Genomic DNA, 27,348 nt, shown 5'->3' with positions numbered 1-27,348 from the left:
TTTGAAATGATCCTTAATGGGTATCCATTACTTGTAATAATCTATCTGTGCCTGATACTTCTTGTTTATTTTCAGGAACTAAGGGTTTTCAAATACATGAGTTTATTAAGTGATAAGTGAAGTATTAAAATAACTACCATTAACAGATGAAATCAGTTAAGATACTTCTCTATAATTTAAGCTTTTTCCCTATAAAGTCCTGATTTTAATAAATGTCAGTTTTCTTTTTTCCCTTTATGCAACAGACTAAAAGCCACTTAGCTCAATTTCACACACACAAGAAAAGTAACTTTGGAGAATAGAGAAGACACCAAGAATGCACTGGTCATTGTATGCCAATTTTAACAGTTTAACCACATATCAAAGTTTGTGCAAGCACATATGTACAGAGAAATCCTTGTATAATGAATTATCGTGCAACAGGGAGAGGAGGTGGTGTTGCAGAGTTTGGCTTTATGTCAATTACTTTCAGTATGAATGGTTTCCAGTAAGAATCTGAATGCTTTCATATCCCCTGAGTTTACTTAAAGATACATCAGTATATGTGCACATGAGTATACAATTTAGAGTTAATATATTTTTAGTCAATTCCATTCTTTCCTTTTCCGCACATGGACCATGATTTTGCAAAAAGAAAAGATAAAATTCCCTAAAAACTTACTGGAATAATTTTTATTCTGATCTAAACTGCACTTTTTTCTTTGTGTGTGTGCGTTTAAAGTGGTTAGAATTCTTGAAGATCGCCCCTCTGTGTGCTTAGCTATTCCTCAAATGGGAGAAAATGCTTTTTTTTTTTTAATAAAAAGCATTAAATAATTTAAAATTAATTTCCACGTGTTTACTAAGGAAGAGCTCTTCTGTTTGAAAGGAGAATAGTGAACTTTTCTGCTTTGAGCAGCAAGTTGTTGGGTTGGGATGCGTTGTAAGTGATGCCTCTAGTTTGTACCACCATCCTTGAGAAAATGATTTTTTTAACTTGTATTTAATACCATGTAAGTTTTTTTTTTAAAGTCTGTCTTTTCTGTTACGCGTGAAGAAATTTAGTATCACTTCTCTTTTTCATGGCCTTCATATCTGTAAAATTTTAACTATATACTCACCCACCCAGATAGCCTAAACCATACACAAAACTCTGTGGTAAATGCTCTCGGATTCTGGCTTCGTTCGCTGATTTCTAGAATAACAGAAAGCACCAGCCTACATTTTCTTCTTTCCTTAGATCCAATGGTGAGTCTCACTGCATCCAGCTAATATTCCCCTTAAACATTCTGGTTGCTTTCCAGAATGTAGGGCTTCTGTTTCTTTGAGGACATTCAACTGGAATAGGGTTACTTTAGGTTTTTTGCAAGGATAAGGAAATGTGTATTAGAAAGTGAGGTGATGCTCAATAAAGTCTCAGTCACACTTTGTTTTTGAAAATTTGATTTCAGACATTGGTTTGGGTCATATCTCATCCCTGTGATGTAATTTTAGGAAGGGCTTTGTGGATCTGACTCTGACCTTTTCACCCCATTGTACTGCAGTCACACACCATCACCTTGCCAGAAAACAGGACAGCTCGGAAAAATAAGGAATATAATAGAAATTCTTATAAAAAGTGTTTTTTAACTTAAAAATGCTGAATGTATGTTTATCCTCATGTTAATGTTTGTTTGAAGAGAGAAAGTGTAGGCTGCTATCCTCCAGAGTTCAAAATCAAAGTCTGCATGGCATAGAAGAAAGTGTTAGATATACATGATAATCAGGATTAACCATTGAGATTAATATATTCTTGCTGGCGCCTGAGAAGGAATCTCTTCAACTCAGGGAAACCTTTTAACTATGCTTGAAAATCCCCCCGGCTATGTTCTGTGTCTCTGTCTTATAGAAGCAAGGAATCCCACCTAGCCATTCTAAGAATTTAGGAATGATCATAATGAGATGGAAGAGACCCTGCAAACTAGCAGACAGACAATTTGGTGTGCATTTGTTTTTTTCTTTGCTTTCTACCAAGAGAAGAAAAAAGTAGAGTTTGGGTAGGAAATAAAGTCTGTATTGAAAGAACAGATATCCTATGAGCTTAATGCCATCAGTGGTGATGTATCTAAGAATACTCTTAAGAGAGGAAAATTACATGAAGCCTTTTAAAAAAGAAAAACCTACTGAGCTCTAAAATAACTATATGAATATCTATAATCAAAAGTTCTCCTTTTCATACATAAGTCCATTTGTATATGAGGAAATCAAAGAAAAAAGCTTTATAAATGCTTATAAATCAGAGTCCCTGGATTTTGGGGTTCTTTTTGAAACTAGTATAAGTAACAGCAACTATATTTTTATTTGGAATAAAACTCTGCTAGTTAGTGAAAATGTCTTTTTTCTTTCCTTTTGGCTGACATAACTCATTGTGGTAATGCTGGATTTTTCACAGTCATGAGAAATTGCTTACTAAGTGTATCTATTTTTAATTAATACAAATGGAAAGGTACATTATTTAATAAAGGTAAGTTAAACTTGATAGAAGAAGCTCTCAAAATATGAAGCTTACTGCTGGAAAAATAATAAAATATAGTCCTAAATGGTAGGAAAAGTGAGAACTACTAACCTATTTTCACTTTGTACCAACCATGGAAAATAGATTCTTGAATTCAATAGACATATATTAAGGATCTTATGTATACTGGAAATTTTGTTAGGAACTGTATTACTACAAAGATGAATGAGTCTTTGTCCCAGCCCTCATAAACTCACAATCTTTTGGAGGAAAAGATATATAAACAGATTATTAGAATCTGACAAAGGTTTCAGATAGCACTGAAACACCTTTGTTTTAAGCCTAAAAATGCTGGATAAGCTTTAACCATTTCTCAAAATTTGTGATGTACGATTGAACTCATTGAAAGAAGGGAAAATCTCCATGTGTCAGAATCAAAGAGGGAGATAAAGGCAGAGGTGAGGTGTGTGAACTAATGCTGCAGGAGCCCTGGGGAGTTATGACTAGTTATGACCCAGTTATGACCAGGAACTTTGGTTTTAATGCTTGTACAGGGAAAGGAGGTGAGACATTAGGATTACATGAGGTGAGGAGTTGGAACTGAACCTCTGGTATAGGATAAGACAATGAGAGGAGTCTTAGAAGGGAAATAATACGTGGGAAAGCAAGACTAATTCAGTCAAACTTTTACCTCTGGTAAATGACAAAGAAACTCTTCTCTGCCATGACTGTGGGAAGGAACCCACAATCTCCTATAAGATGTCAAAACTGAAACCTATACCTCCTGCAGATTCATAGTACAAATTTATGCTACCTTGTGGTGTGTGAAGTTCCTACCTGAAATATTAGTATAAAATTTATCCCAGACTTATATGCCCCTTCAGAACCTAGCAGAAACAATCACAGTATCATTGGTGGGATTTTTCAACAACACAAACTTCTCAATAATCTCACGGAAAAAAATAGGTACCCTTTAAGATGAGCTCACAATGAGTCCACCATGAAGAAGAGGTAACAAACAGGAAGAGTACCTCTCTGAAGACTTGAGATCATAGAGGAGCAATATTTTTTAAAGATTTTAAGATAACTAAAGAGATAAAGTATAAGAATCATAAGAAAAGAACAGTGGATGCAGTATAGTGTAGTAGTTAAGAGTACGGGCTCTGAAAATCAAGACAAATGTCAGACTACAGATAAGAAATTGCAACTTACATCACAAAGAGCTAATATCCCTAATAAAAAGCATTCCTGAACATTGAGAAGAAAATAGCAATTTAACACGGGGGAAGATGTCAGAAGGTATGAATAGAAGATCATATGGAAGAAATATCGATGGTCTTTAAACATATGAAAAGATGCTCAGCCTTACTAATAATAAGGTGAAGGCAAATTGAGGTGCCATTTGGCCAAAATCCAGAGTTTAACAACATGCTCAGTTGACAAGGCTGTGTAGATGCAGCACTCTTAATACTGTCCTGGTGGGAATGCAAAATGTACACCTCCTATAGAGGGAATTTGGCAATATCAAATAAAATTATTTATCTATGCTTTGACTTTTTGACCCAGAAGCTTCACTTCTAGGAATCCATCCCAAAGATACATCTTCAGAAATACAGAATAACATATCTACAAGGTAATTCCATATTTGCTATTGTAGTTTTGCAACAGTGTCGTAATAGCAATAGATTAGAAGTAACCCAGATGTCCAACATTGGGATATTGGTTGAATCAATTATAGTATATCCAAAAGACTGGAGTACTTTGCAGCTGTAGAAAGGAATGAGAAAGATCTCTATTGATATGGAGTGATTTCTAGAATATATTGTTAAATGAAAAACCAAGATGCAGAATAGTATATTTAATATTCTAATTTTTATGTAAGTAATGCATAAATTTTTGTAAGAGAGTATGTTTGCTTATAATTGAATAAATATAAGGATAAATCAAAATTTTACCCCCCAAAATTTCGTACAAAAGGAGGAAACATGGTAGAAGAGACAGGGATAGAAGCCAGGCTTCTCTGGATGTACCTAGTTATAATTTTGGCTCTAGAAGCATATGAATGTTTTACACAATCAAAAATAAAATCAGGAGAGTGGTGTCAGCATCATGGCAGTGTGAGTGCTCCCCATAAATGCTCCCCTTTAAGATACAACGAAAAGGACATTCATATTCCAACAGAGGACACCCATACAACACAAAAGACATCTGAGAGACCCACGCAGCCATACCAAACGTCTGAAGGTGGAGGTGCTGGACCCCCTGAGGAAGTGGAACAAGGTAGGAGAAATCTTCTTTTCTTCCCAAAGAGCAGCAACCCAGGACCACATATGGCTCCAAGAGGAAAGGGGGAAGGAGCTAGCTTTCCATGGGAATGCCATCACTCTCCAAGGTCCCTCACATCCTCTGGGAAAGCCCCACAAAGAGGTCACTACCTATCACAGGGATGTCTTCATCAACTAACACCCTAGGAGAACAGATAGCAGGAAGCCCCCAAGATCACGCAAAAGTGACCCTCCCCCGAACCCGGCGCCCCAATTCAGCAGGACCAGAAAAGAGGTGTCTGGGAAGCAGCAAGCCATGGATCTCAGTGGGCTCAGAATACACAGCTCTTGACCTCCACCTGGTGGTAGCAGGTGGAAGCAGCAATCAAATACTACCACAACGTGGAAGCACAAATCCATGCCATCTAGCAGTATGAAAAAATATATTAAATCTCCAGACCAGAAGCAAATTGACAAGTACCCAGGAATCAATCCTGAAGGCAGAGAAATCTATAATCTAAATGATGGAGAATTCAAAATGGCTATCATAAAAAAAGTCAACAAGTTACAAGAAAATGCAGATAGACAGTTCAATGAATTCAAGAGCTACTTAACAAAAGAGATTGACTATAAAGAAGAACCAATCAGAAATATTGGACATGAAAAACACAATGGATGAGATAAAGAAGAATATGGACTCCCTGAGCAAAAGAGCTGATATTATGGAGGAACGAATCAGCAATATTGAGGACAGAAATACAGATACGCTTCAGATGGAGGAGGAGAGAGAACTAAGACTAAAGAGAAATGAAGAAATCCTCTAAGAAATATCTGACTCAATTATGAAATGCAACATAAGGATTATAGATATTCCAGAGAGAGAAGAGAAGGAGAATGGAGCAGAAAGCTTATTCAAAGAAATAATAGCGGAGAACTTCCCAAATCTCAAGAAGAAGCTGGAATTGCAAGTGAAAGACACCAATAGCTCTCCTAACCATATCAGTGTAAAAAGACTTTCTGCAAGGCATATAGTAGTGAAGCTGGCAAAAGTCCATGACAAAGAAAAAATACTAAGGGCAGCAAGGCAGAAGAAGATAACTTACAAAGGAACCCTTATCAGCCTTTCAGCAGATTTCTCAGCAGAAACCTTACAGGCTGGGAGAGAATGGAATGATATATTTAAATCTCTGAAAGACAAAAATTTTCAGCCAAGAATACTCTATCCAGTGAAAATATCCTTCAGGTATGATGGAGAAATAAAAACTTTCTCAGATAAACAAAAGCTAAGGGAGTTCATCACCACAGACTCCTCCCACCAGAAATGATCAAGAAGGCCCTCATACCTGAAAAAAAAAAAAAAAAGAAAGGGGTTACATAGCCCTGAGCAAGGAGATAAATAGGTATGCAAAAGCAGAAAATTCTAACTATCCATCAGAACAGGTTAGCAAACACTCAGATATAGCATTAAAGATAAAGGGAAGGAAAACACCAAAAATAAATATAATCTTGTCATTTTAACCACAAACTCACAACACAGGATGGAATAAGATGTAACAAAAGTAACTTAGGAGGGGAAGAGGGAGGGGATGGAGTCGGCTTAGTCTCAGGAAATAAGAGGCTATCAGAACATGGATTATTTCATCTCTCTATTGGCAACTCAGAATGCAAAGTATTTTATTTTTGAACTTCTAAATTTGAAAACAAGACAGCCTAGGTTAAATAATAATAGTTTTCCAAAGCTGAATGTGTTCATCTGCAGCTCAGTTTTTCTGCTTTAAGTGCAAAAACAACTTCCTAAAACTCCTAGGCAGGAACACTACTGTTTTGATGATCTGTGATTAGAGGAACGGATTAATCTAAGTTGGTAACATCCCTTTGTTTTTCCTTGGTAAGGGTTTAAAAAATTCTAGAACAGACACATTTTTCTAGTCTTACACTGACAATTTCATCCCAGATGTCTCCTGAGAGGCACATAGCATATACAGGGATCCATCTTCATCCTGCTCACTTTCATACACTTCAGAAATAGGTGTGGACACGCTCACTGTGCTGTGTCCATTCACTAACAGGAAGAAGGCTTGATTAGTGTTGAACTGTAAGCATCTTCTGCTTATCTTGATGAGCTCACTCCTGTTGACGTGATCAGATACAAGGAATTTGGTTTTATCCAGGACGGGAAGCTGCTTCTCACCCTTGTAGCATTCTGTTATCACCGGGATTTTGGTAGGATGCTGCTCTTGGATAAGTTGGACGTCTACTCTTTGTACGAAGGTGCGGCACTGCTTGAAGGTCTTGTCCAACCGCAGGGCATGGGAGGCTGGGCTGGGGGGGCGGTCCCAGCTGCTCCTGGTGGTGGCAGTCGACAGTGACTTCCCTTGAGTTTCTTCAGCACATAGTCGCGTCAGGTGACCCGGAAGAGCAGTTCTTGAAATTTGAAAACAAACAAATAAATGAATCTAATTATGTATTAGGTTGTTGACATGGCCACATTGAGTGAAGAGTTATTTCAACTAACCTTATATAACAGAGATTTTTCTCTGTACATCCTTACTAGTATGTACTCCAATGACAAGAAAAAAAAAAGCAAAGAAATTTTAAAGTTCATCCTGATGGCATATTGATAGTAACTGTATTGGTCTTGGTGCTTTCAAAGAATTATATTTATAGGTAAAACAAATAGCAGGTAGTTATGTTATTGTTAGGAACCAAGATTTTTCAGCATAAGAGGAAAAAATGTAAAATATACAATCAAGAAGTTTGGTAAAAACTAATTTTTCAAGATTAACATCTAGAATCTTAAATCTATATTGAAAATATTACTGTTAATTTATAAATTTCTCCCTCTTTAAAAAAAAAAAGTGTTTCCTGGCTCTTACTGAAATGACCTAGAAGCAATGAGCAGCAGTGAACACCAAGCATCCACGTTGTGCTTCACCCACTGAATTGAATCAGCTCTGGAAAAATGGCTGATTCCAGATCTGGGGCAAGAAATGTCCGAGATGAACTTAGCAAACCTTTGCTAGAAGGCAAGAGTAATAGAGGTCGTGACAAAAGGACACAGAAACCCTAATACCATATAAAAAGCCTGCAGGATGATTATTCCCTCCACATTTATTAATGTGAGTTATTTTATATTTAACTTTTCCTCATCTATTAGAGCTATTTTGTTACCCTGAAATTCCATTCATAAGAAGGCCAAGAAAATATGAGTGTGTGTGTGTGTGTTTAATGAGTTGATGCCCTAACAAACTTCAGTGATGACAAATTCCTTTTGTTTTCTTTTCTCCTATCATTTTTCAGAACAAAAGCATTATTCACGATTGCACATTAGTTTTATTATTTACTTATTTTAAGTACCTTTTAAAAATATAATTCATTTGCCATATAACTCACCCATTTAAAGTATACAGTTCCATGTTTTTCAGTAAATACAAGGAATTATAAACATCACCACAAACTCCTAAAATTTGTTTCGTATCTGTTTTTCTTTATTATCATTCAGTCTCATAGCTTTTTATATATACAGTACTTTTCTTTTAGTTGAGATATATTTGACACACAGTATTATGTAAGTTTAAGGTGTACAACATTTTAATATGATACATTTATATTGCAGTATGATTGCCATTGTAGCATTAGTGTATTCAATATGTTTTAATAAATTGAAAGCGTTATTTATTTTAGTACTCAACTTGTTCATATTTAGCTATTCTTCCTTTCCCCCAGGCCTAGCAATCACTAATCTACTTTCTGTCTCTAGATTGCCTATTCTGGGCATTTCATATGAGTGGAATCATATGACATGTGCCCTTTACATGGCTTATTTTACTTAGCTTAATATTTTCAAGTTAAATCTCTGTTTGTGGTATGTATCAGTACTTCATTCCTTTTTATGGCTGAATAATATTCCATTATGGATAAATCACATTTTATTTATCCATTTATAAGTTGTTGGATAAATGGGTTATTTCTCCTTTTTTGCTATAATAAGTAATGCTGCTATGAAAATTTGTGTACAATTTTTCATGTTGAAGTCTGTTTTCAGTTATCTTGGATATATACCTGGGAGTGGAATTGCTAGGTCGTACAGTAACTCTGTGTTTAACTTTTTGAGGAACTGCCACACTGTTTTCCGGAAGAGCTGTACCATTTTACAATCCCACTAGCATTGTATAAGCATTCTTCCACATTCTCACCAATACTTGTTATCGTCATTTCTTTTTTATTATAGCCATCTTTGTGGATGTGATGTGGTTTCTGATAACGGGTTTTTTTATTTGCATTTTCCTAATGGCTAATAATGTCGAACATCTTTTCATATGCTTCTTGGTTGTTTGTATATCTTCTTTGGAGAAATGTTGGTTCAAATCCTTTACTCATTTTTTAATTGGGGTTTTTTTTCTTGTTGAGTTGTAAGCATTCTGGATACAAGTGCTTTATCAGATATATGATTTGTAAATATTTTCTCCCATTCTGTGGGTTATCTTTTCAACTTCTTGATGGTATAGTTTGCAGCATAAATTTATTTAATTTTGATGTAGTCTAATTTATTTGGCTTTTTCTTTTGCCTCTTGTACTGTTTGATGTCATAGTTCAGAAATCATTGCCTAACTCAGGGTCAGGAATATTTCCTCTCCTTTTTTTAAGGAGTTTATAGTTTTTGCTATTGCATTTAGGTTTATGATCCATTTTGAGTTCATTCTTTTATATGTTATTTTTTCTCTTGTGTGTGTCCATTTGTTAAAAACAGTATTTTTTCTCTGTTGAATTGTCTTGGTACCCTTGTCCAAAACTGATTGACCATATAAAGTTAAAGTTCATTTCTAGACTCTCAGTTCTGTTCCATTAATCTAGTTTTCTATCCTTATGCCTATATCATGCTGTCTTATTACTGTAAGCTTTGTAGTAACTTTTGAAATCAAGAAGTATGAGTCCCCCAACATTGTTTTCCTGTTACAAGATTGTTTGGGCTATTTTTGTATTATTTCTTACAACTGCATGTGATTCTACAATTTTCTCAAATATAAAATTTTTTTTAAAAGAAGAAATACTCTAGCAAATAAAGAGAAGAGAGGATAAAGGAAACAAGTAGAGGAATATAATGATGGTTTTTGAAGATGAACATGGATATATAGGGGTCGTTTCTGTTTTCTTCTTTTGTGTATGTTTGGAAATTCTCAATAAAAAAATATAATTTTTTTTAGCTGTAAAGAAGAGTACAGGCTCTGAAGCTAGACTGTTTGTATTAGAGTTCCACGTCTGTGACTTATTTATCATGTTAACTTACCATGTTATTTAGTCTCTCTGAACTCCAGTTTCTTTGTCTATAAAATTGGGATGATAACTGTACCTACTTCATATTGTTGCTATGAGGATTAATTTAATTAAGTTACCTAAGACTCTTAGAACAGTGCTTAGCACGTAGGGAAAAAAATAGGCTATTAAAAAAGTATATGTAGATTTGCCAAATAATCAATATACATTGAAACAAAAAAATCTAATCATTCAATTACAAACTTAATGGACAAACTAGTAGACATCTGAAAAGAGAATTAATGATTTGGAAGGAAATGCCATAGATATTACCCAGAATATAGCACAGAGAGATAAAACAGGATAGAAAATAGGAAAGAGGGATTAAGAGACATGGAAGATAGACTGAAAAGGTACAACATTCATCTGATAGAAGTTTTGAGGAAAATCACAGAGAAAATTCAGAAGAGGCAATATTAGAATGGATAAAAACATATTTCCAGAATTGATGAAAATCATGAGTCTTCAGACTGATGAAGCACTACAAATCTTGAAAACGATCAGTAGTTACACATATAAATATTTTAGTGAAACTGCAGAACATCAAAGAGAAAGATGTGTTACAAGCAACCAGAGTGAACAGATAGATTGCCTACAAATGTACAAGAAGTTGTAAATAGATTCAAGAATCAATAAAAAAGGCATAAGAGAGTGGGATAACAATTATCTTCAAAGTGATGAGGAATAATAACTGCAAATTTAAAATTCTGCACCCAAAAGTATGGATAAAATATTTTCAAACAAACACTGAAAGAGTTTATCACTTAGGCTCACTCATTAAAAATTAACTAGTTCAGTAAGAAAGAAATTAGATGAGATGCCAGAAACAATGCTGGAGGTGGGGGGGAATGAATATGTGGGCAAATCTAAATAAGCATTGAACATAATACATTATTTAACAACACTGACAAATTTGGTGAGAGATTAGAAACAGAGTGACAGAAACAATAAACGGTAAGTGGGACCAGTTAGAATATTATTTAAAATCTTCATATTGTAGAGGAAGGAGAATAGAGATCTGATAACTTTGGACTTATCAACCATACACAATAAATATTACAGGTAAGCAGTAAAGTGATAGAAATAGAATGCAAAACTTCAAAATAATGAAGGGAAAGGATGAATAAAAAATTTGTTGATCCATTTGCTAGAAGTCAGGAATGGGAGGTGGTGGGATAAATAAATGTAAGTTACCAAAAATAGTTAGAAATATATCTAAATATATCAATAACATTAAATGTAATAAGGTTAAATTTTATTGAAGACAGATGGAAAAATGCAAAATCCAGCTATAGGCTAAGTTCAGCCAATATTCTTTAAAATGTAAGCTCTGTGAGGGCAGGGACTTTGTTCATTTATTGCGGCACCTAGAAGAATGTCAGACACCTAATATTTGTTGAATGAATGAAAATGCTATTTTTAAGAAACCCCTAAAGCAAAATGTTACAGAATGACAGAAAGTAAAATTGTTTTAAAAAGATATGCTGGGCAGACACTACCCAAAAGAAAGCCAGTAGAACTCTATGGTTATTGGACAAAATAGGCTTCAAAGCAAAAAAGCAATATTAGATATAAAAATATTCATTGTATATTTACAAAAGGAATAATCTACCTAAAAGATATAACATAATTGAAGCTCTATGGACCTAAGAACATAGCTTAAAAAAAAAAAATTCATAAGTTCACAATCATATTGAAAAATTTAGCAAATCAGGGGGCTGGCCCCATGGCTCAGTTCCTGTTCTCTGCTTCGACGGCCCAGGGTTTCACCAGTTCGGATCCTGGGCACAGACATGGCACCGCTCATCAAGCCATGCTGAGGCGGTGTCCCACAAGCCAGAACTAGAAGGACTCAGAACGGAAAATACACAACTATGTACCAGGGGGCTTTGGGGAGAAAAAGGAAGAATAAAATGTTAAAATAAAATATTTAACACATCAAACAGGTGAAAAAACTAAAAAGGATATAAAAGACAGTTAACAGTCTTTATCTGTGTACGTAAAGAACCCTGTACCTTACAAGGAGAAAATATGTATTCTTTAGAAGCACATGTGAAACATTTATAAAAAGTGATCCTATACCAAATCTTAGAACAAGGCCAACAAATGCCTGTGAATTTATGCTATTTTGACCAAATTCTCTGAACAAATACAGTAAAATTAGAAATCAATAATAAAAATAATATACCAACTGAATTCCATACATTTTGAAATTTTAAAGCTCATTTTTAAATAATTAGGAAAATTATAAATCCTAAGGGAAAATGCAAAATATTTGGAAGAATGGCAAAAAATATATATATCAAAATTTGTGGGGTGCTGCTAAACCAGTTCTTAGGGAAATATTTATACCCTTACATGTATATGTTAGAAGATTAAAAGTTAATGAGCTAAGCATCCCTCAAGAAATTAGAAAAATCACATCAAGATAAGTCCCTCCCCCCCCAAAAAAGAAGAAAGGAAATTAAAGGAGAAATTAATGAAAAGAAAAACAAAGCAACCATAGAGCAGATTAACAAAACCAAAAGCTGGTTCTTGGAAAATACTTAAAAAATAGAATTTAGTGACTTAATTGGATGTCAAAGATAGGGGGACAGATTGTTCTGGACATAGGAGACCGGGGCCAGTCTGCTGGTGTAATAGTTAAGTTTGTGCGCTCCGCTTTGGCTGCCCACGGTTCACAGGTTCACATCCCAGGCATGGACCTAGCACTGCTCATCAAGCACACTGTGGCAGCATCCCACATAAAAGGAAGATTGGCACAGATGTTAGCTCAGCAGCAATCTTTCTCAAGCAAAAAGAGGAAGATTGGCAACAGATGGTAGCCCAGGGCCAATCCTCCTCACAAAAAATTAAAATAAGGGACCAGATACAGATAAACAGTATTTGGGAAAGGAAAAGAAGACACATCTACAGCTACAAAAGAGACTTTCAAAATCCTAGGAAAACAGGATGAACTTTATGCCAGTATGTAGCTTACCCAACCTGAGTAGTCCTTGAAACCATCAAATCTAAAATCTAAATCAGTTTAAAATCTTCCTACCAGTAGATACAAAACTTAGTTGTTTTTAGATGTTTGTTCCACCAAACAGCAAATAATTCCTACCTTATAACAACTGTTCCAAAAACTACAATGAAAGGAAAGTTCCCTGACTCATTGCATGAGTTAGCATAACTTTGATGCTAAGATTAGAGACAATACAAAAAATCATAGGCCAATATTACATACGAATGTAGATACAAAAATTCTAAATAAAATATTAGCAAATTCAGAAATGTGTAAAAATACTACACTATTACTAAGTACAGTTTATCTCAGGAATTTAGGGATGGTTTAATATTTAGATTCAAAGTGAAGGAGAAAAATAGGATAATCTCCATATATTACAAAAGCCTTGAGAAATGAGGCTGGAGTGGTAGGATGTGGTCAGATAGTGAAGGGCCTTGCTGTGTTGTTCACTGTGAAGACTGGAGTCTGGTGGCTGCCTGCTGCCAGTGGATATATATATATTTTTTAAATCAGGACAGTGTCAGGATCAAATTTGCTATTGGAAGGTAACTGTGGCAGCAATTTAAAGAAGCAATAAAATAGTACACCAGTTGTAATGCAGATGAAACAGTGCAATTAATTACAGAGGAAATATTTAGAAACAGAATCAGTAGGACTTTATGGCTTGATTGGATGTAGACATTAGTGGAATAGGAACTGTCAAGAATGATTCTGAGATTTTTAGATTGAACAGCTCAGTGAAAAAAGACTGCATTCATAAAGATAAGAAATACCAAGCAGAGAGTTATACCTGGAATGGTGAGAAGACCTGAGGAAGGGAAGGAGAGCTCACAGTGCTCCCTGCAGGGTGATGTGTTTGACATAATGCTGTCGTCTTTGTGATTCTTCATTATGAAGATGTGACACTGATCACAGGAAACAAAGTAAGGGAAATAATTGAACGGTTTGGAAGCACAACTTCTTATTCACAAGGAGCCTCACAAACTACCTTTATAATATTCGTGTTTGTCACAAGTATAATAATTTTAACAGTGATTTAGTCTGATATCTCTTTAGGTCGCTATTGAAGGATTAAGAAACATTTTTAGGCTGATAAACAGAGCCTGCAACTATAACTCTTAGATGTTTTCCAAATAATGAGAATATATATGCACATGTCATTATTTCCATAAGACTTAGAAATACTAAAGTGGATACAAATACCATATTTTTATATATTTGACTTTTCCATATCAAATAGGAATAAATTTTTCTAACAGCTTTATATATTTTTTAGTGTTTACATTTTTCATTGTTCTTTATTTAAATTAAGTAAAAGTCCACTAGACATACGGATGTTCTTATGCGTTCTCACCCCTCTTTACCATTCTGTGAAACCAGGTATGTGTCTTTGGGACCTGGACTTTCTAACCATTCCAGCCATATAACCAGACAAATTTAGGCTTTTTACCTTAGGGGAAAAGCTGTTACTTGGGGAAAGAATGATATATAACATAATGATGCTTAGTTTTGACGATTAAAATTTGTCAGTTTTTCATATGTACAAGATCATTCTTTACAGCATTGTTTGTAAGAGCAAAACACTAGAAATAATCTAAATGTGCATCAGCAAATCAGCAGAGAGAATGAGGCAGCTCTTTATTTACTGATGTGGAAGGCTCCTCAAGATCTAGTTTGCTAGAAAAAAATAGCCCGGAACGGTGAATAGAGTCTGCTACCATTTGTTGGACAGAAAAGTCTTTTTGTGCATGTGTGTGTGCACACTTATGTAACCACGGAATGTCAGGAAATCTTTGGAAATAGACACAAGAAACTGGCAACTGGTAGCTCTTTTGAGAGGAACTATGAAGAGTAGAAGGTAGACCGACTTTCACTGTTGCAAACTCTTGTACCATATAAATGTACGAAAATCTTCAAAGTCATAATAATAATTAAGTTTTTTAAAATAATATGGCAACGGTGGCGGGGGATGGTCAGCTTTTGAGTTGCTACAGCTGAGATCCTTTATGGTTTCTTTTTTCTTGGTGCATAATAGAAAGTATTTGCAGGATAATACGTTTCAAGATTTCATCAGTAAACTAAAAATACTAATCAGGACCAAAATTAAACTACCAAACTGATTTATTTATAAATCAAAACAAAATCAGTAGAAGACGTACTTTTCTATTATAGAGCTTACCGTCCATTTGAGAAAATAAAACAGCATATACAGGTGATCTGTCTGTGGCAGCTGTTAGGCTAAATTCAGCACAGTTATTTCTTCTAATCTTGTTTCTGTCCCCTCTACCCCACTGCTTCACGTGAGTTCTTCCCAAAGCTGTTCAACCAATGGAAAAGGAACTTCCTAGCTAGAAAGATAAGCTTCAGTTAAGTGTGTATAAAAAGACAAACACATAGAACAACTCAAGAATGATTAATGACTAATTTATATTTTTTCATGAATTGAAGTTTAAAATAAAGCTCAAAGATAATATGTTGAGATTTTGTTCAATTTATAACCAATGCTGAATCTGACCACTTAACTGAAATTGATATAGATTATTCTTTTTTTCATTTTGTATATCAAATACCAATATAACAAATTAAAATTCACTATAATAAATTATTTCCAAGATTTGACAAATATATGTGGAAATAATTTTAATACTTTCTTAAAGATAATTATAGTTGGAAATAACCCAAATTAGTTAAGGTTATGATTTATTTGTATGTTTTCTAAAATATTTCAAAATATTCAGAATAATTCAGAAAAAATTCAGGATATTTCTAACTGTTATTATTTCTAAAACTTATTTAGGTAGTTTAATAGCATTATCACAAACTTAAAAGCAAAGATCAGTAAACAACCAGATAACTCTGCCTGGAATTCAAACTATTTCTTCTAATACCTGGGTTCAGATCACTAACATATACTGTTTCTTAGCTTAACTGCGTATTTTTCTGTCAAATATGGTTTCTATATACCTTGTTTGGGCATTGACATCTTAATCTTAGAAGCAAAAATTATCAGAATAAACAATGAACTTCTTTTCCTCGGGGAGGGTATGTATACCTATACACATAGAGATGTATTTACAGCTAAAGAAGTTTATTTCACCAAGTTTCTTCCTTTCTTCCTTTTTTTTTTTTTTCCTTCCTTCGTTGAGGCCCTGTTATTCCTTATGTCATTGGGACCAGGGGAGTTCAACTATCTGCACATAACACGTGGCATGGTTCCAGAAGGACAATATTTGGATATGAAGTACCTTTCATGTCAGTAAAACATGAAGGACCTACTCCTTTTGCTTCTTGGTCTTATCTTAACAAGAGCGTAGTGCAAGAGCTCCTTAGGATCAGAGAGTCATTTATATAATCTGTGTGCTCTCTAATGCTCTGTGAGCTCTCAGATATTCAGTGCTCAATTTCATGACTATGCAAGGAAACACACTTCACACCAAATTTCTGAATACTAGACCTGGTAACACTAAACTTTGAAGATCTTCATGTCTTTTAGAAATGGAGAAGTAAGGTCTTATGACTATTCCTTCATTCGTTTACATGGATCAAATAGGTCATCTTTGGTCTTATCTGTTTACTGTGATCCATTCCTTTGAGAGGATTTCATGCTCATTCCTAAAAAGTACTTGAAACACATTCTGCCTTGAAACTGGATTTGTGTGTGCTTTATTAGTACTTCTTTTTAGGTTTTTAAACTTACAGGAGGTATCAGGTATTAAAGATTGTGTCATGTTCTAAGAAAATAATATACTTTCACTGCATGTTCCTATTACAGTCAAGATGGGAAAGTTTCTTAACCACGGAGTGACTTGCAGATGCCCTCTTCACTTTCTGGGTACACCTCTTTTCCCTGTCTGCTCTGCTTCCCTCTTTCCCAAGAGCTGCTTTGTGGAAGACTTTCCATTTGTCATGCAATATCATGTGACATAAGAAAAATTACCCTACATATTTTTGAAGTCGCTGTAAGTCATCTCAGAAAAGAGAAATTTGATATCACAGACAATTTTTTGATAAGTATTTTCTTTGTTATCGTTATATACTGGAAGGAGGAACTGGCTTAGAGATGTACAGGTATTATTAGATGAAAATGTTAAGAACCTAAATGCCCAACAATATGAGACTAATTAAAAATCCATTCAACTGAATACGATGCAGCCAGTTAAAATTAGATTTTAGCATAATATTTAATGACCTGGAAAAAAACATTCCTAATGATGGTGACAGCTAAAATTTATTGGGTATAGATTTTGTGTCAGGCACCTTTGTAAGTGCTTGTATTAACTCAGTTGGTTAATCCCCACAACCATGGGGAGGAAGGATTGTTATCCTCATTTCAGAGGTGAGGAAACTGAGGCGCAGAGCGTTTCAGTAGTTTGCCCGAGCTTAGATAGCTGGTAAGAGGCAGAACTAAAATTCAGACCCAAGCGATTTTGGCTCCAAAGCCCTTACTTAGGCGTCATTACATGAAAAAATACCAAAGAAAAATCTCTGTAAGCTTTTTTATGGAACTAGACAAAATATTTTTATTTCATCTAAGAAAGAAAATGTTTTAAAGATACCCAGTCAAATTTTGACAACGCAGAATTGGTGGAGGGGACGGACAGCATGTCCTCCTACCGCATGTCAAAATATACTGTAAGATACAGTAATTTTAAAAATACCACAAAGTAGCAGATTAGGGGATAAATCAGAAGAGCATGCCACTTTTTACTTCCATGGGGAAGAGGCTGAATAGATACAATTCAATATTAACAATGATTATCACTGATTAGAAGGATTTACAGGTGATTTTTCTTTTTTTTCTATTTATTTTTCAGATAATCTACAGTGAACATTTTAAATTATACAATGTTAGCAAGTTTATTTTTTAGTGTTCTTAAAACTTCAAATTTTAACAATATTTTATTAGTGCAATATATATTCCTATTTTATTTTATGCATAGTGTAACCTGCATTTTCTGAATTGTTTGCTCTGCAAAGTGAATTCTCTGAAATGTTTTATACATATGTATATATATGTAAATTCCTTTATTCAGGGCTTAAATTAACCGGTCACGCAGAAGCACTAATCCAGTCCTCCTTTTTGGTAAACATAGAGAAAAGGCAATGGGGTAATAATCCTCTTCTGTCCTAGGGTTGGGGAGAAGGATTTCAGAATCTTTGACTTCTTTTCAAAACCTAAATTGTAAACTATTGAATTTTGTATATGTGACTTCTTTATGATCACTTTATTATAAGTTGTAATAATTTTTCAGTTGATTCTCTTGGATTTTCTGAGTATGTAATTATTTCATTTATAGATAATCATAACCTTTTTCCCCAACATTTATGATCTATATGTTATATAACATCCCCCAAAATGGAATAGTTGTTAAAAAGACTAAGTAGTTGTTATTTAACAACACTCAAAGATGAGTCCAATATATTAATGTGAAAAAATGGAGTTTCAGAGTCCTAGCCTATGTATAGTATAATCCAGTCTTTACTTTAAAAATAAAAGCACTGCATAAACGGTTTAATTTGGGGAGATGACTTCTCCACCCAGAATTCCTGTCCCAATTTCAGTGTCTGTCTTAGCTTGCTTGGGCCACCATAACAAAATGCTACAGACAGGATGGCTTAAACAACAGAAACTTATCTTCTCACAGTTCTGGAGGCTTGGACGTCCAAGATCTCAGAGCCAGCTGGGTCGGTTCCTGGTGAGGGCCCTCTTTCTGGCTTGCAGAAGCTGCCTTCTCACTGCATCCTCACATGCAGAGAGAGAATGATCCCTCTCTTCCTCTTCTTACAAGGCCACGGTCCTATCGGATTAGGGCCCACCTTTATGACTTCATTTAACCTTAATTACCTCCTAAAAACTCTGATCTCCAGACACCGTCACTCTGGGCATTAGGGCTTCACCATGAATTGGGGGGGTTGGGTCACGACACAGTTCAGTCCATAGGAGTATCTACACTTTTTCCCCAAATATCTTCAGAAATCCTATGTCTAATTTATTTTATTTTAGACAGGATTAGTTTTAGCCTTTCTTATGATGTTCTTAAGGTATTTGTCAAGAAATGTTATCTAAACTTAACCTTATGAATCATTTCCTCTTAGACACAAAATCGAATGAAGTTAATGGCTGACAACTACGAGGATGACCACTTCAAATCCTCCCACTCCAATCAGACCCACCGTAAGCCCTCCCCAGACCAGGTGAGACTGCTCCTGAGGGTTTTATAAGAACAGCATGCTTTTATTTGATGTATTTTGTACTAGCATGTTACAAATTCTGGGGTATAAGTTAGAAGAATAAAAATCAGTTTCTGAAAATTCCTTCACTTTTTTTTGAAACACAGATTCACTTTCTATCTAGGAAGGTGAGGGATGATTATGAATATTTTAAGAGGAGATAGTCAAAAGATCTGAGGACAATAAAGAATCTTTGAATTGGGTTGAGAAAAAAATTTAATCTTCTCAGAGATACATACTAATTTGTAACTGTCCTGTTTTCCTTATTAAAGAAACAGTGCCTTATTAGAAAAACAAGACTCTTACCTTGTAAGCTTAGTGAGACACAACTCAATATAGAGGTAATTATTGTTTAATTGCAAATTTTAAAATCTCTGCTCATCACCTATTAAAGGTGAAGATTGAAACTTAGTTCCTTCACTCCCACTTCCTTGGTGGATCCCTCCAGAATATGTCATTCTCAAGGAAGACTGTTGCCTTCAACTTCTCATCAATGCCAAAGAGGCATTGATGAGTCTGAAGGGAACCGTATTCAACTCCAGTTTTTTGGAAGAAGGGAACTCTCCCAAGATCTTGAAAATGATGGATGGGGAGAGCGGTGACCGGATTACCTCATATCCCATTGCCAAAAATCAGATTTCAACATCTCCATCACACTCAATCTTAAAATATGTGGCTGAGGGAAAAAAGTGATAATAAGTAATTACATCCATATGACTAAAGAGTCTGGGGAACTCCCTCACTAAACATCTCCACTAAATGATAGCCATGGTGTTGTCTTAGGAGAAGAAGAAGAAATATTGCAGATGAAAGCGGCAGTGATATCCAAATGGTAGCTTTTTCTGAGATTCAGAATGTATTGTCATAGTCTGATGACATTTACTAAGCAGTTGAGGCGAGCGTTATATTTTCAAGGGAAAACAGTACCAGTCTTTAATGTAGGCAAAATGGAGAGCTGTCTGCCTCATGTCAGCAGTCTTTCCTTGGCAAGAGATCATTTTGTTTTCTCCGCCTGCCTCCTGATGTTTAGAATTACATTTATGCCAGTGTATATATGATGAGTATTAGATCCTTTCCTTGAAACAGGTTTTGGTAATAAATACAAGGAAATGGATGCCTGGGAGTAGTGGGAAGCAAACAGAAATGGAGAAGGGTTGAAGAAAAGGCAAAAAATAAAGAAAAGCCTCCAACTTGATCATTTTGCCCAGATCCAGCCCTGGGATAGAGGAAGCATCTTGGAAAGATAGGAAGAGGAGAAATGTAATGACAAACTAATTACTAATTTTGGTAGTTTAGGGAATTAAAATCTAAAATAAAGAGTCAAGAAATTAGAGACCATTTTCTTCTACTACATTATGCTTATGTCTTTGTTTTAAATACTAACCAAATCTTTTTCGTTCCCATGCTGCTCTGGGGCACGTTCCCTTTGTCATCTCTCCCCATAGGATGAGGAGGAGGGTATATGGGCATAGCCAATCAGAGGCTCTTAGCTCAGCCATTTTGTTCAGAACGGTGAGAAACAGCTTTCCTTAACTATAGAAATGCTTTTTGTTTGTCTGCTTCAATTTTTTTTTACACAATCATTCTCACATCTTGTTTCTCTGTAATTCATAAAATCCTTTTGTGTGCTTTCTGTTTTCTCATTTTCACGATTCCTGTGTGTATTGCTATGCTTCTGACTTAGTGGGGTTTGGGTTTTGTGGCTTTTTTTCTCGTTGTGTGTTAATAGTCACTTTTATAATTTCTTTTTATACATTTTTGGGAGAACTTCCAGGGCATGTAACTAAATTTCTCCTGTTGTGATTTTATTAATAAGCTACCCTATCTAGCTTGATTTTACAGTGTCCTGGTAAGGTTCTTAGTGACTTACATCAAACTGGAAATAGAAAATTGATCAAATACTCTGCCAGTAGGTTTGGGATATGCTTTTTATGATAATTAATTATAAATATATAGTCTTTTTTAAAAAAAATCTTGTACTTTGAATTAAAACCTTTTGTTTCTGTCTATATAGGAATATCTATCTATATAGGAATGACAATTCCTATCTATATAGGAATTGTCAGAGTCAGTAATTCTTATAGAGTGCCTACCTAGAGCATCCCCCAGGGCTTCGACATTATTCTCAAACTGTCCATAAAAGTAAGGAGAAGTAAAGGAAGACTTTTTAAAAAGTTCATCTAAAGAATTCTTTTTCTTCTCTTTTGTGGATTGCCGCTGTCTTAAACAGTCGCCAGGACACTGTCTAGATTCTCCTTTCCAGGCCAATTGGCTGGAAAATATAGTCCAGCTGTGGCACTATCCCTCTTTGATCTGATGCCCTGGAGGTTTGACTAAGGAAATCTTTTTCTTAGAAAAAAATAATAATTATGATTAATAAGTTCACACATATTGGTGGCCTTGCGCTCCTGGATTCACTGCCCATGCTTATTGGTGATTTCACTCTCTTGGAGTCAGTTCTCCCTGAAAAGTCTATGTCTTGGTGTTATACTTCTTAAAATGATGTGGACATGTGTAGACCTCTCACTGGCAAACAGCCAAGAAGGATGATGAGGTAAGTTGTGGAAAGGGGCATATGCGGTGAAGATGGGAAGCTTTCCAAATGACTTTATCCTGAGGGTGTGAAAGAATGTGAAATGCACAATACCGACCAAAAAGTTCTTTGGGTTAGACTGTTGCATGCCAGACAAAGCCAAAGCTGAGAAAATTAGCGTGCTAATTCCCTTTACACTACACCCTACAAGGGTAGTTATTTGTCATCACGAAGCATGTGGAGGCCATACAGTAGTTGAATGTAGTTTACCAGTCTCCTCCTTCTAAACGAACCTGCCTTGTCTATTTTGGCAAAACATAGGAGCTTCTTGGCATGCCTTAGCAGGAAGCGTCCCCCCCGCCCCCCCAACACACACATGAACAGCATCGTATTTTGTTTGTACACCCTTTTTCTAGCCAATTAGAAGAAACCTGTTAGTGTTCTAGGAAACAAGGCCCATAGGTAACTTTGCCAGGAGACTGAAAAATAAACAAATCCTTCACATAGACTTGTTCCTGAAGGCTGCATTTTCCTTTCTCTTCTCCCATAAAAGAATAACTCCTAGTAAGAGTTCAAATGTCACTGATTTTGATTTTTCCAGTTACTTCACTGTTGAGCTTACTGCACTAAAATATTAACTGCCATTGGTTTAACACAGTGCAGTTGGCATTAGCTGGACATAGCTGGAGTTTATATGATAGCGTATTTCAAATCTTCTAAAATGTGCTATAAATATCATTATACCATAAGAATCTTAGCTAAAGAAATGCGTGAGTGACCCCTAAAACATCTAGGAAGTCTTGACTTGCTATCCAGTTTCCTTTACTTGTTTCCTTGCTAATTCTACAGAGAACAGATTTTCTTAACAAAATTTCAAACTTTTGAAAGTGATGATTTACCTTATCAAACTTAAGAACATAAATAATGTTTCCCATCTAAAAAAGTTTTTTAGAACACCATGTATACTAGCAAAGTATGAGCCTTGTTAGATATAATCAGTACTCAGACAGGAAGAGAATCGTGGAAGTATAGAGCTGAAAGGGGTCTCGGCCATTTCATCAGAAGTGTAGAGCATAATGGTTAGGTGTCTAGACTTTGGAGCAGAATGCCCATGGTCAAATCCTGACACCACCACTTACTGGCTTGTGCCTTTGGACAGGGTATTTAATCTCTCTGTAGATACTCAGTTTCTTCATCTTTAAAATGAGGTTGTGAGAATCAGATGAGAATCAGGCATGAACTCTGGAGGCAGACCGCCCAGCTTTGAATCTAGACTCCTCTACCTACTCTGTGGCCTTGGGAAAGTAACTTAATCTCTAAACTCTATTTTTTTTTTTATAAAAATGGGCTTATTAATAGTGCCTACTTCATATGTTGTTGGAAAGATTATTAAGTTACTATATGGAAAATGCTTTGAACAGGGCCTTCTACCAGAAAGTGCTCTGTCTGTGCTGTTATTATTTGTTGTTGTTGCTCTTGTCATGGTTAACTTGAATCCTTCTCTTGGGAATAGTAATCTTTCAATAAATGTCACTTATTATTATTGTTAGTATCTAGCCTAGTGCCCTCATTTTATAGGTAAGCGTACAAAAAAAAGGTTTGGAAGTTGTAACTTTAAGGTCCCTAGGCATTTCTATGGTCTGGAAAGAGATGACAGTGAAAGAGATATCCAAGACATATTGATGATTTTATCTCCCTTTTCTTCTCCAAAAGATTAATCTATATGTTGAGGAATTTTTTCCCTTGGGAAAAATACCTTGAATTTTATAAAGAAATTCCCTGTAAAAGGAATTTAGTCACTGAAACTTCCTTTGAAAGAATTCGTTGCTGCCAAGCAACCCTCCTAAGACACACAGTGTGAAGCAGGTGTTACTTCCACTCAGAAAAAGTGACCAGGTCATCTTCTCTCTCCCTTCGGGTTATAGAAAATCCATGTGAAATGTATCCCTGCCTCTCTCCCTCCCTTTGAGTTTTCTTTTTACTTTTTTTCCCTTACAGTAGAGTACAGGCCCCCATGAGGACAGGGACTTTAATATATGTACTTTTGTATTCCCATCATCTGTAACAATGCCTAGTATGCTTTAGGCCCTCAGTAAATGTAAATTGAATTAACTTCTGAATTCATGAAATCCAGAGAAGAAACAATAAAGTTTACATTGAATCCAAGAGCATAGAATTAGCTGTTAGCTTTAATATCAGCATTACTAGTACAAGAAAGGGAAGTTTTAAAAGAAGAGATGTGTCAAGAAACAAAAGATCTATAGAGAAGTGTTGAGAATTTCAAGGAAAGTCATAATTAAGCCATAGAATTTAGCTCCTATAATTTCATGGTAAATAAAAGGGAGTTGAGTGTAATTCATAAATATTTTCTATGCTAACTAAACATCCTTCAGGTAGAACCTTTTCTCCTGCTAACCTGTGGTTTGTAACCATCAAGAAGAGCCTGGACCAGCATAGTAGGTACCATGGCCATGTGCACTTTCTAGACTTCTCTCTATGGAAGGAGTTTTTGTAAACAGATGTCTCAAGTAAAGGATGAACCTGCCAAGGGGCTTAGCAGTTGATCTTGATATAAGACCATCCCACTGACTGAAATCTGGAAGTGGGTTGCGTGCCTATTAGATCAGCACTGTGGCATCCCAAAACAGGATTTGGACCAGTATGTTTTGAAATTTTTCTTTTTTAGTTAGAGATGATATAAATGTTAACGCAAGCTTTTAAGACAAGTGTTTTAAAACAAGTGTATCTTTTTCTTTTGGCATTTCTTTGTCTTTTTTGTCTATCCTAGTTGGGTTGTCCACATAACTTCCTTACCAGTTTGAAACGCCCTAAAATTATTCCTTTGCATTAGTACTACAATGGAAGTCTCTAGAGAATCTATCTGTAGAATGGAGGTGTTAAATCATCTTGCAGAATTGAATGGGGTAGTGAATTAGAATATTTTGTCAGAATGGTCCAAATTGTTTATTGGGCCAACTGTTTAAACAACATGGACCAATACCAGGATCAGTTTTTGACATAACAGGCAAGATGGCATCTGACCTTGTATTTTCAGAAGTAGATCAGAGATTTTAATGAGGTGCTTGTTTCTTGAAAAGCTTGGAAAAGCTAGTAGAATTCAGGAAGCAGGAAGATCCTAGCTTCAGAGAAATGAGAGGGAGAAAAGGAACATTTATTAAACACTTCCTGTGGGCCAGACACTTTCCTATCTCTTATCTCATATTTAATTTTTACAGCTGTCCTAAGAACATGTTTTATAAAAGAGGAAACAGAACTCGTAGGAGTTAAATAATTTTCCAAGACTACACAGGTAGCAAGTGGAAGGCATTTAAACCCAAGGCTGACTCCAGGTGCTCTGCTTTTTCACTCTACCATACCGAAACGAGAAGGATTCCTCCACTTCACGCTCTAGGTTCTTGGACATAATAGACACTCAGTAGAAGCATCTTGAATTGTATTCCTAAATGGGGAAATAACAAAACTGCCGTTACCAGTAAGGAATTTCCCTTACTAAAAGAAACTTAAGTGGATTTCTGACATCACTTCACTGAATTTTTTTATAAATGCAACTACTCAGTTATCTAGTAAAGAATTTGGAACTGTCGAGATTAGGAAAGGAGAAGTGGATCTTTGAGGTTGGGTAAAGTTTGGTGGATGAAAGGGGAAAGGAAAAGAATCTTAGATAGGAACCAACTTGAAGGAAAGCCCTAAGAATGAGACCAAGATGTGTCAGGGCCAGTACAGAAAGCAGTCCAAGTAAAACAGAGGGGGTCATTGTCCTTTCATCCATTCCATCCTTATATGCTACCCACACCTCTATTTTAAACAGGATACCCGTAATTCAAATGGAAAAACTACAAATGTGAGTGGCTCACAAGAATGTACAGAAGATTAAAATAGCAATCAGCTTCCCTTGGACATTGTCTGAATCACTGTGTTCTGGGTTGATTGCCTCCTCATCTAGTTCTGATGCTTTAGGGTCCTAGTCAAAATGTGGGCTTTGAGACCAGATTGCCTGGTTCCTAACTTTGTTAATTTTTAAAATGGAAATAACCCTCATAGGGTTGTTGGATGACTAAATGAGATAATCTTAAGCCTTTAAAACAGTGCCTTTGCGTATAATGGTTGGTTGATTGATGTTAATTATTAATGTCTTTAACCTGAAGACACACTCTGATCAGGAATACATGATACCTGTCCCCTTTCCTCACTACCTCCCTCCCTCTCTTCCTACTTTCTCTTTTTCTTCATCTTGGCTCTCTTGTTCCTTTAAATGGGAGGATTGGGTGAGAGTTCCTTAATTTTCAGCTTTGGATTCAAACTGTTAGACCCAGCTTAATAGCGTTTCCTGTATACTCTCCTCAGAAATGTCTTTAAATATTTCTTCTTTGTCCTGGATACACAGCCTGCTTTCTGCCTTTCATGCTTCTCCTCCTCTCTCCTCTATCCTTCCTGAAAATCATTTAAAATCGTCATTTATTTCTGCTCTTCATGATTTTCCAGAGAGTTCTACTCCCTCCTTTCCTACTCTTTCCATTCTGGGTTCTCTCTAGCTGTCTCAAAACTCTGTCCTCTGCTGTTATTGTGCCAAGCTTTCCCCCAGCTCTCTCTGCATATCATACTCAGTATCATATCATATCATACTCAGTATCATATATCATGTTAAGTATCATATCATATCATACTCAGTATCATATCATATCATACTTCTCATATTTATATGAGTGTGTGTTTATTTCTGGGCCTTCAGTTCTGTCCCATTGATCTGTGTGTCAGTACCATGTTTTGTGCCAGTACCATGCTATTTTGATTACTATAGATTTATAATATATTTTGAAGTCAGGGATTGTGATGCCTCCAGCTTTGTTCTTTTTTTCTCAGAATTACCTTAGCTATTCAGGGTCTCTTGTTGCCCCAGATGAGTTTTAGGATTCTTTGTTCTAGTTCCATAAAGAATGTCATTGGGATTCTGATTGGGATTGCATTGAATCTGTAGATTGCTTTAGGTAGTATGGACATTTTAACGTTTATTCTTCTAATCCATGTGCGTGGAATATCTTTCCATTTCTTTATGTCACTGATTTATTTCAATAATGTGTTACAGTTTTCATTGTATAGGTCTTTCACTTTCTTGGTTAAATTTATTCCATATATTCTTTTTGTTACAATTGTAAATGAGATTGTATTCTTGGGTTCTCTTTCTCTTAGTTCATTGTTAGAGTACAGAAATGCAACTGATTTTTGTAAGTTGATTTTGTACCCTGAAATTTTGCAGTAGTTTTTGATTATTTCTAATAGTTTTCTGATGGATTCTTTAGCATTTTCCATATATATAATCACATTGTCTGCAAACAGCGAGAGTTTCATGGAATCCTTTTATTTCTTTTTCTTGCCTAATTGCTCTGGCCAAAACCTCTAGTACCAGGTTAAATAGGAGTGGTGAAAGTGGGTACCCTTGTCTTGTTTTGATTAGTGGATGTCGAACCATCCCTGTGTCCCTGGTATAAATCCCAATTGATCATGG

The 27,348-nt window shown here is 35.5% G+C and overlaps 2 protein-coding genes across 23 annotated transcripts in view; one reads left to right on the top strand and one right to left on the bottom strand.

Moving 5' to 3' along the window:
• ERC1 (ELKS/RAB6-interacting/CAST family member 1) overlaps positions 1 to 27,348 on the top strand; it is a 516,922-nt gene that overhangs the window by 408,464 nt on the left and 81,110 nt on the right. For 15 of the 22 annotated variants that reach the window (XM_070270826.1, XM_023642917.2, XM_070270832.1 and 12 more), the window contains one exon: positions 19,157 to 19,255. In XM_070270826.1, the coding sequence (XP_070126927.1) occupies positions 19,157 to 19,255 (99 nt within the window). Of the gene's footprint in view, positions 1 to 19,156; positions 19,256 to 20,736; positions 20,804 to 27,348 lie in introns of all 22 variants that reach the window. The other 7 variants (XR_011439909.1, XR_011439905.1, XR_011439904.1 and 4 more) reach the window with 1 other exon arrangement.
• LOC102147898 (microtubule-associated proteins 1A/1B light chain 3 beta 2-like) lies at positions 6,563 to 8,887 on the bottom strand. The gene is made up of 2 exons (XM_070269217.1): positions 8,826 to 8,887; positions 6,563 to 7,161 (listed from the first exon to the last, which is right to left on the bottom strand). The coding sequence occupies exons 1-2, from the start codon at positions 8,885 to 8,887 to the stop codon at positions 6,669 to 6,671; spliced, it is 555 nt and encodes a 184-aa protein (XP_070125318.1). The 3' UTR covers positions 6,563 to 6,668.

Source organism: Equus caballus, chromosome 6, assembly GCF_041296265.1.
Source record: "Equus caballus isolate H_3958 breed thoroughbred chromosome 6, TB-T2T, whole genome shotgun sequence".
Classification (NCBI taxonomy): domain Eukaryota; kingdom Metazoa; phylum Chordata; class Mammalia; order Perissodactyla; family Equidae; genus Equus; species Equus caballus.
The sequence above is the reverse complement of the archived record's forward strand: the minus strand, read 5'-3'. Positions and strand labels throughout refer to the sequence as shown.

What these genes read in the sequence shown, in the direction of transcription:
- LOC102147898 (XM_070269217.1), bottom strand. Translation starts at nt 8,887, where the DNA reads ATGGTACAGCTCTTCCGGAAAACAGTGTGGCAGTTCCTCAAAAAGTTA. An exon ending in AAGTTAAACACAGAGTTACT is followed by an intron (nt 7,162 to 8,825) that starts GTACGACCTAGC and finishes TCAAATTTCAAG; the next exon opens with AACTGCTCTTCCGGGTCACC.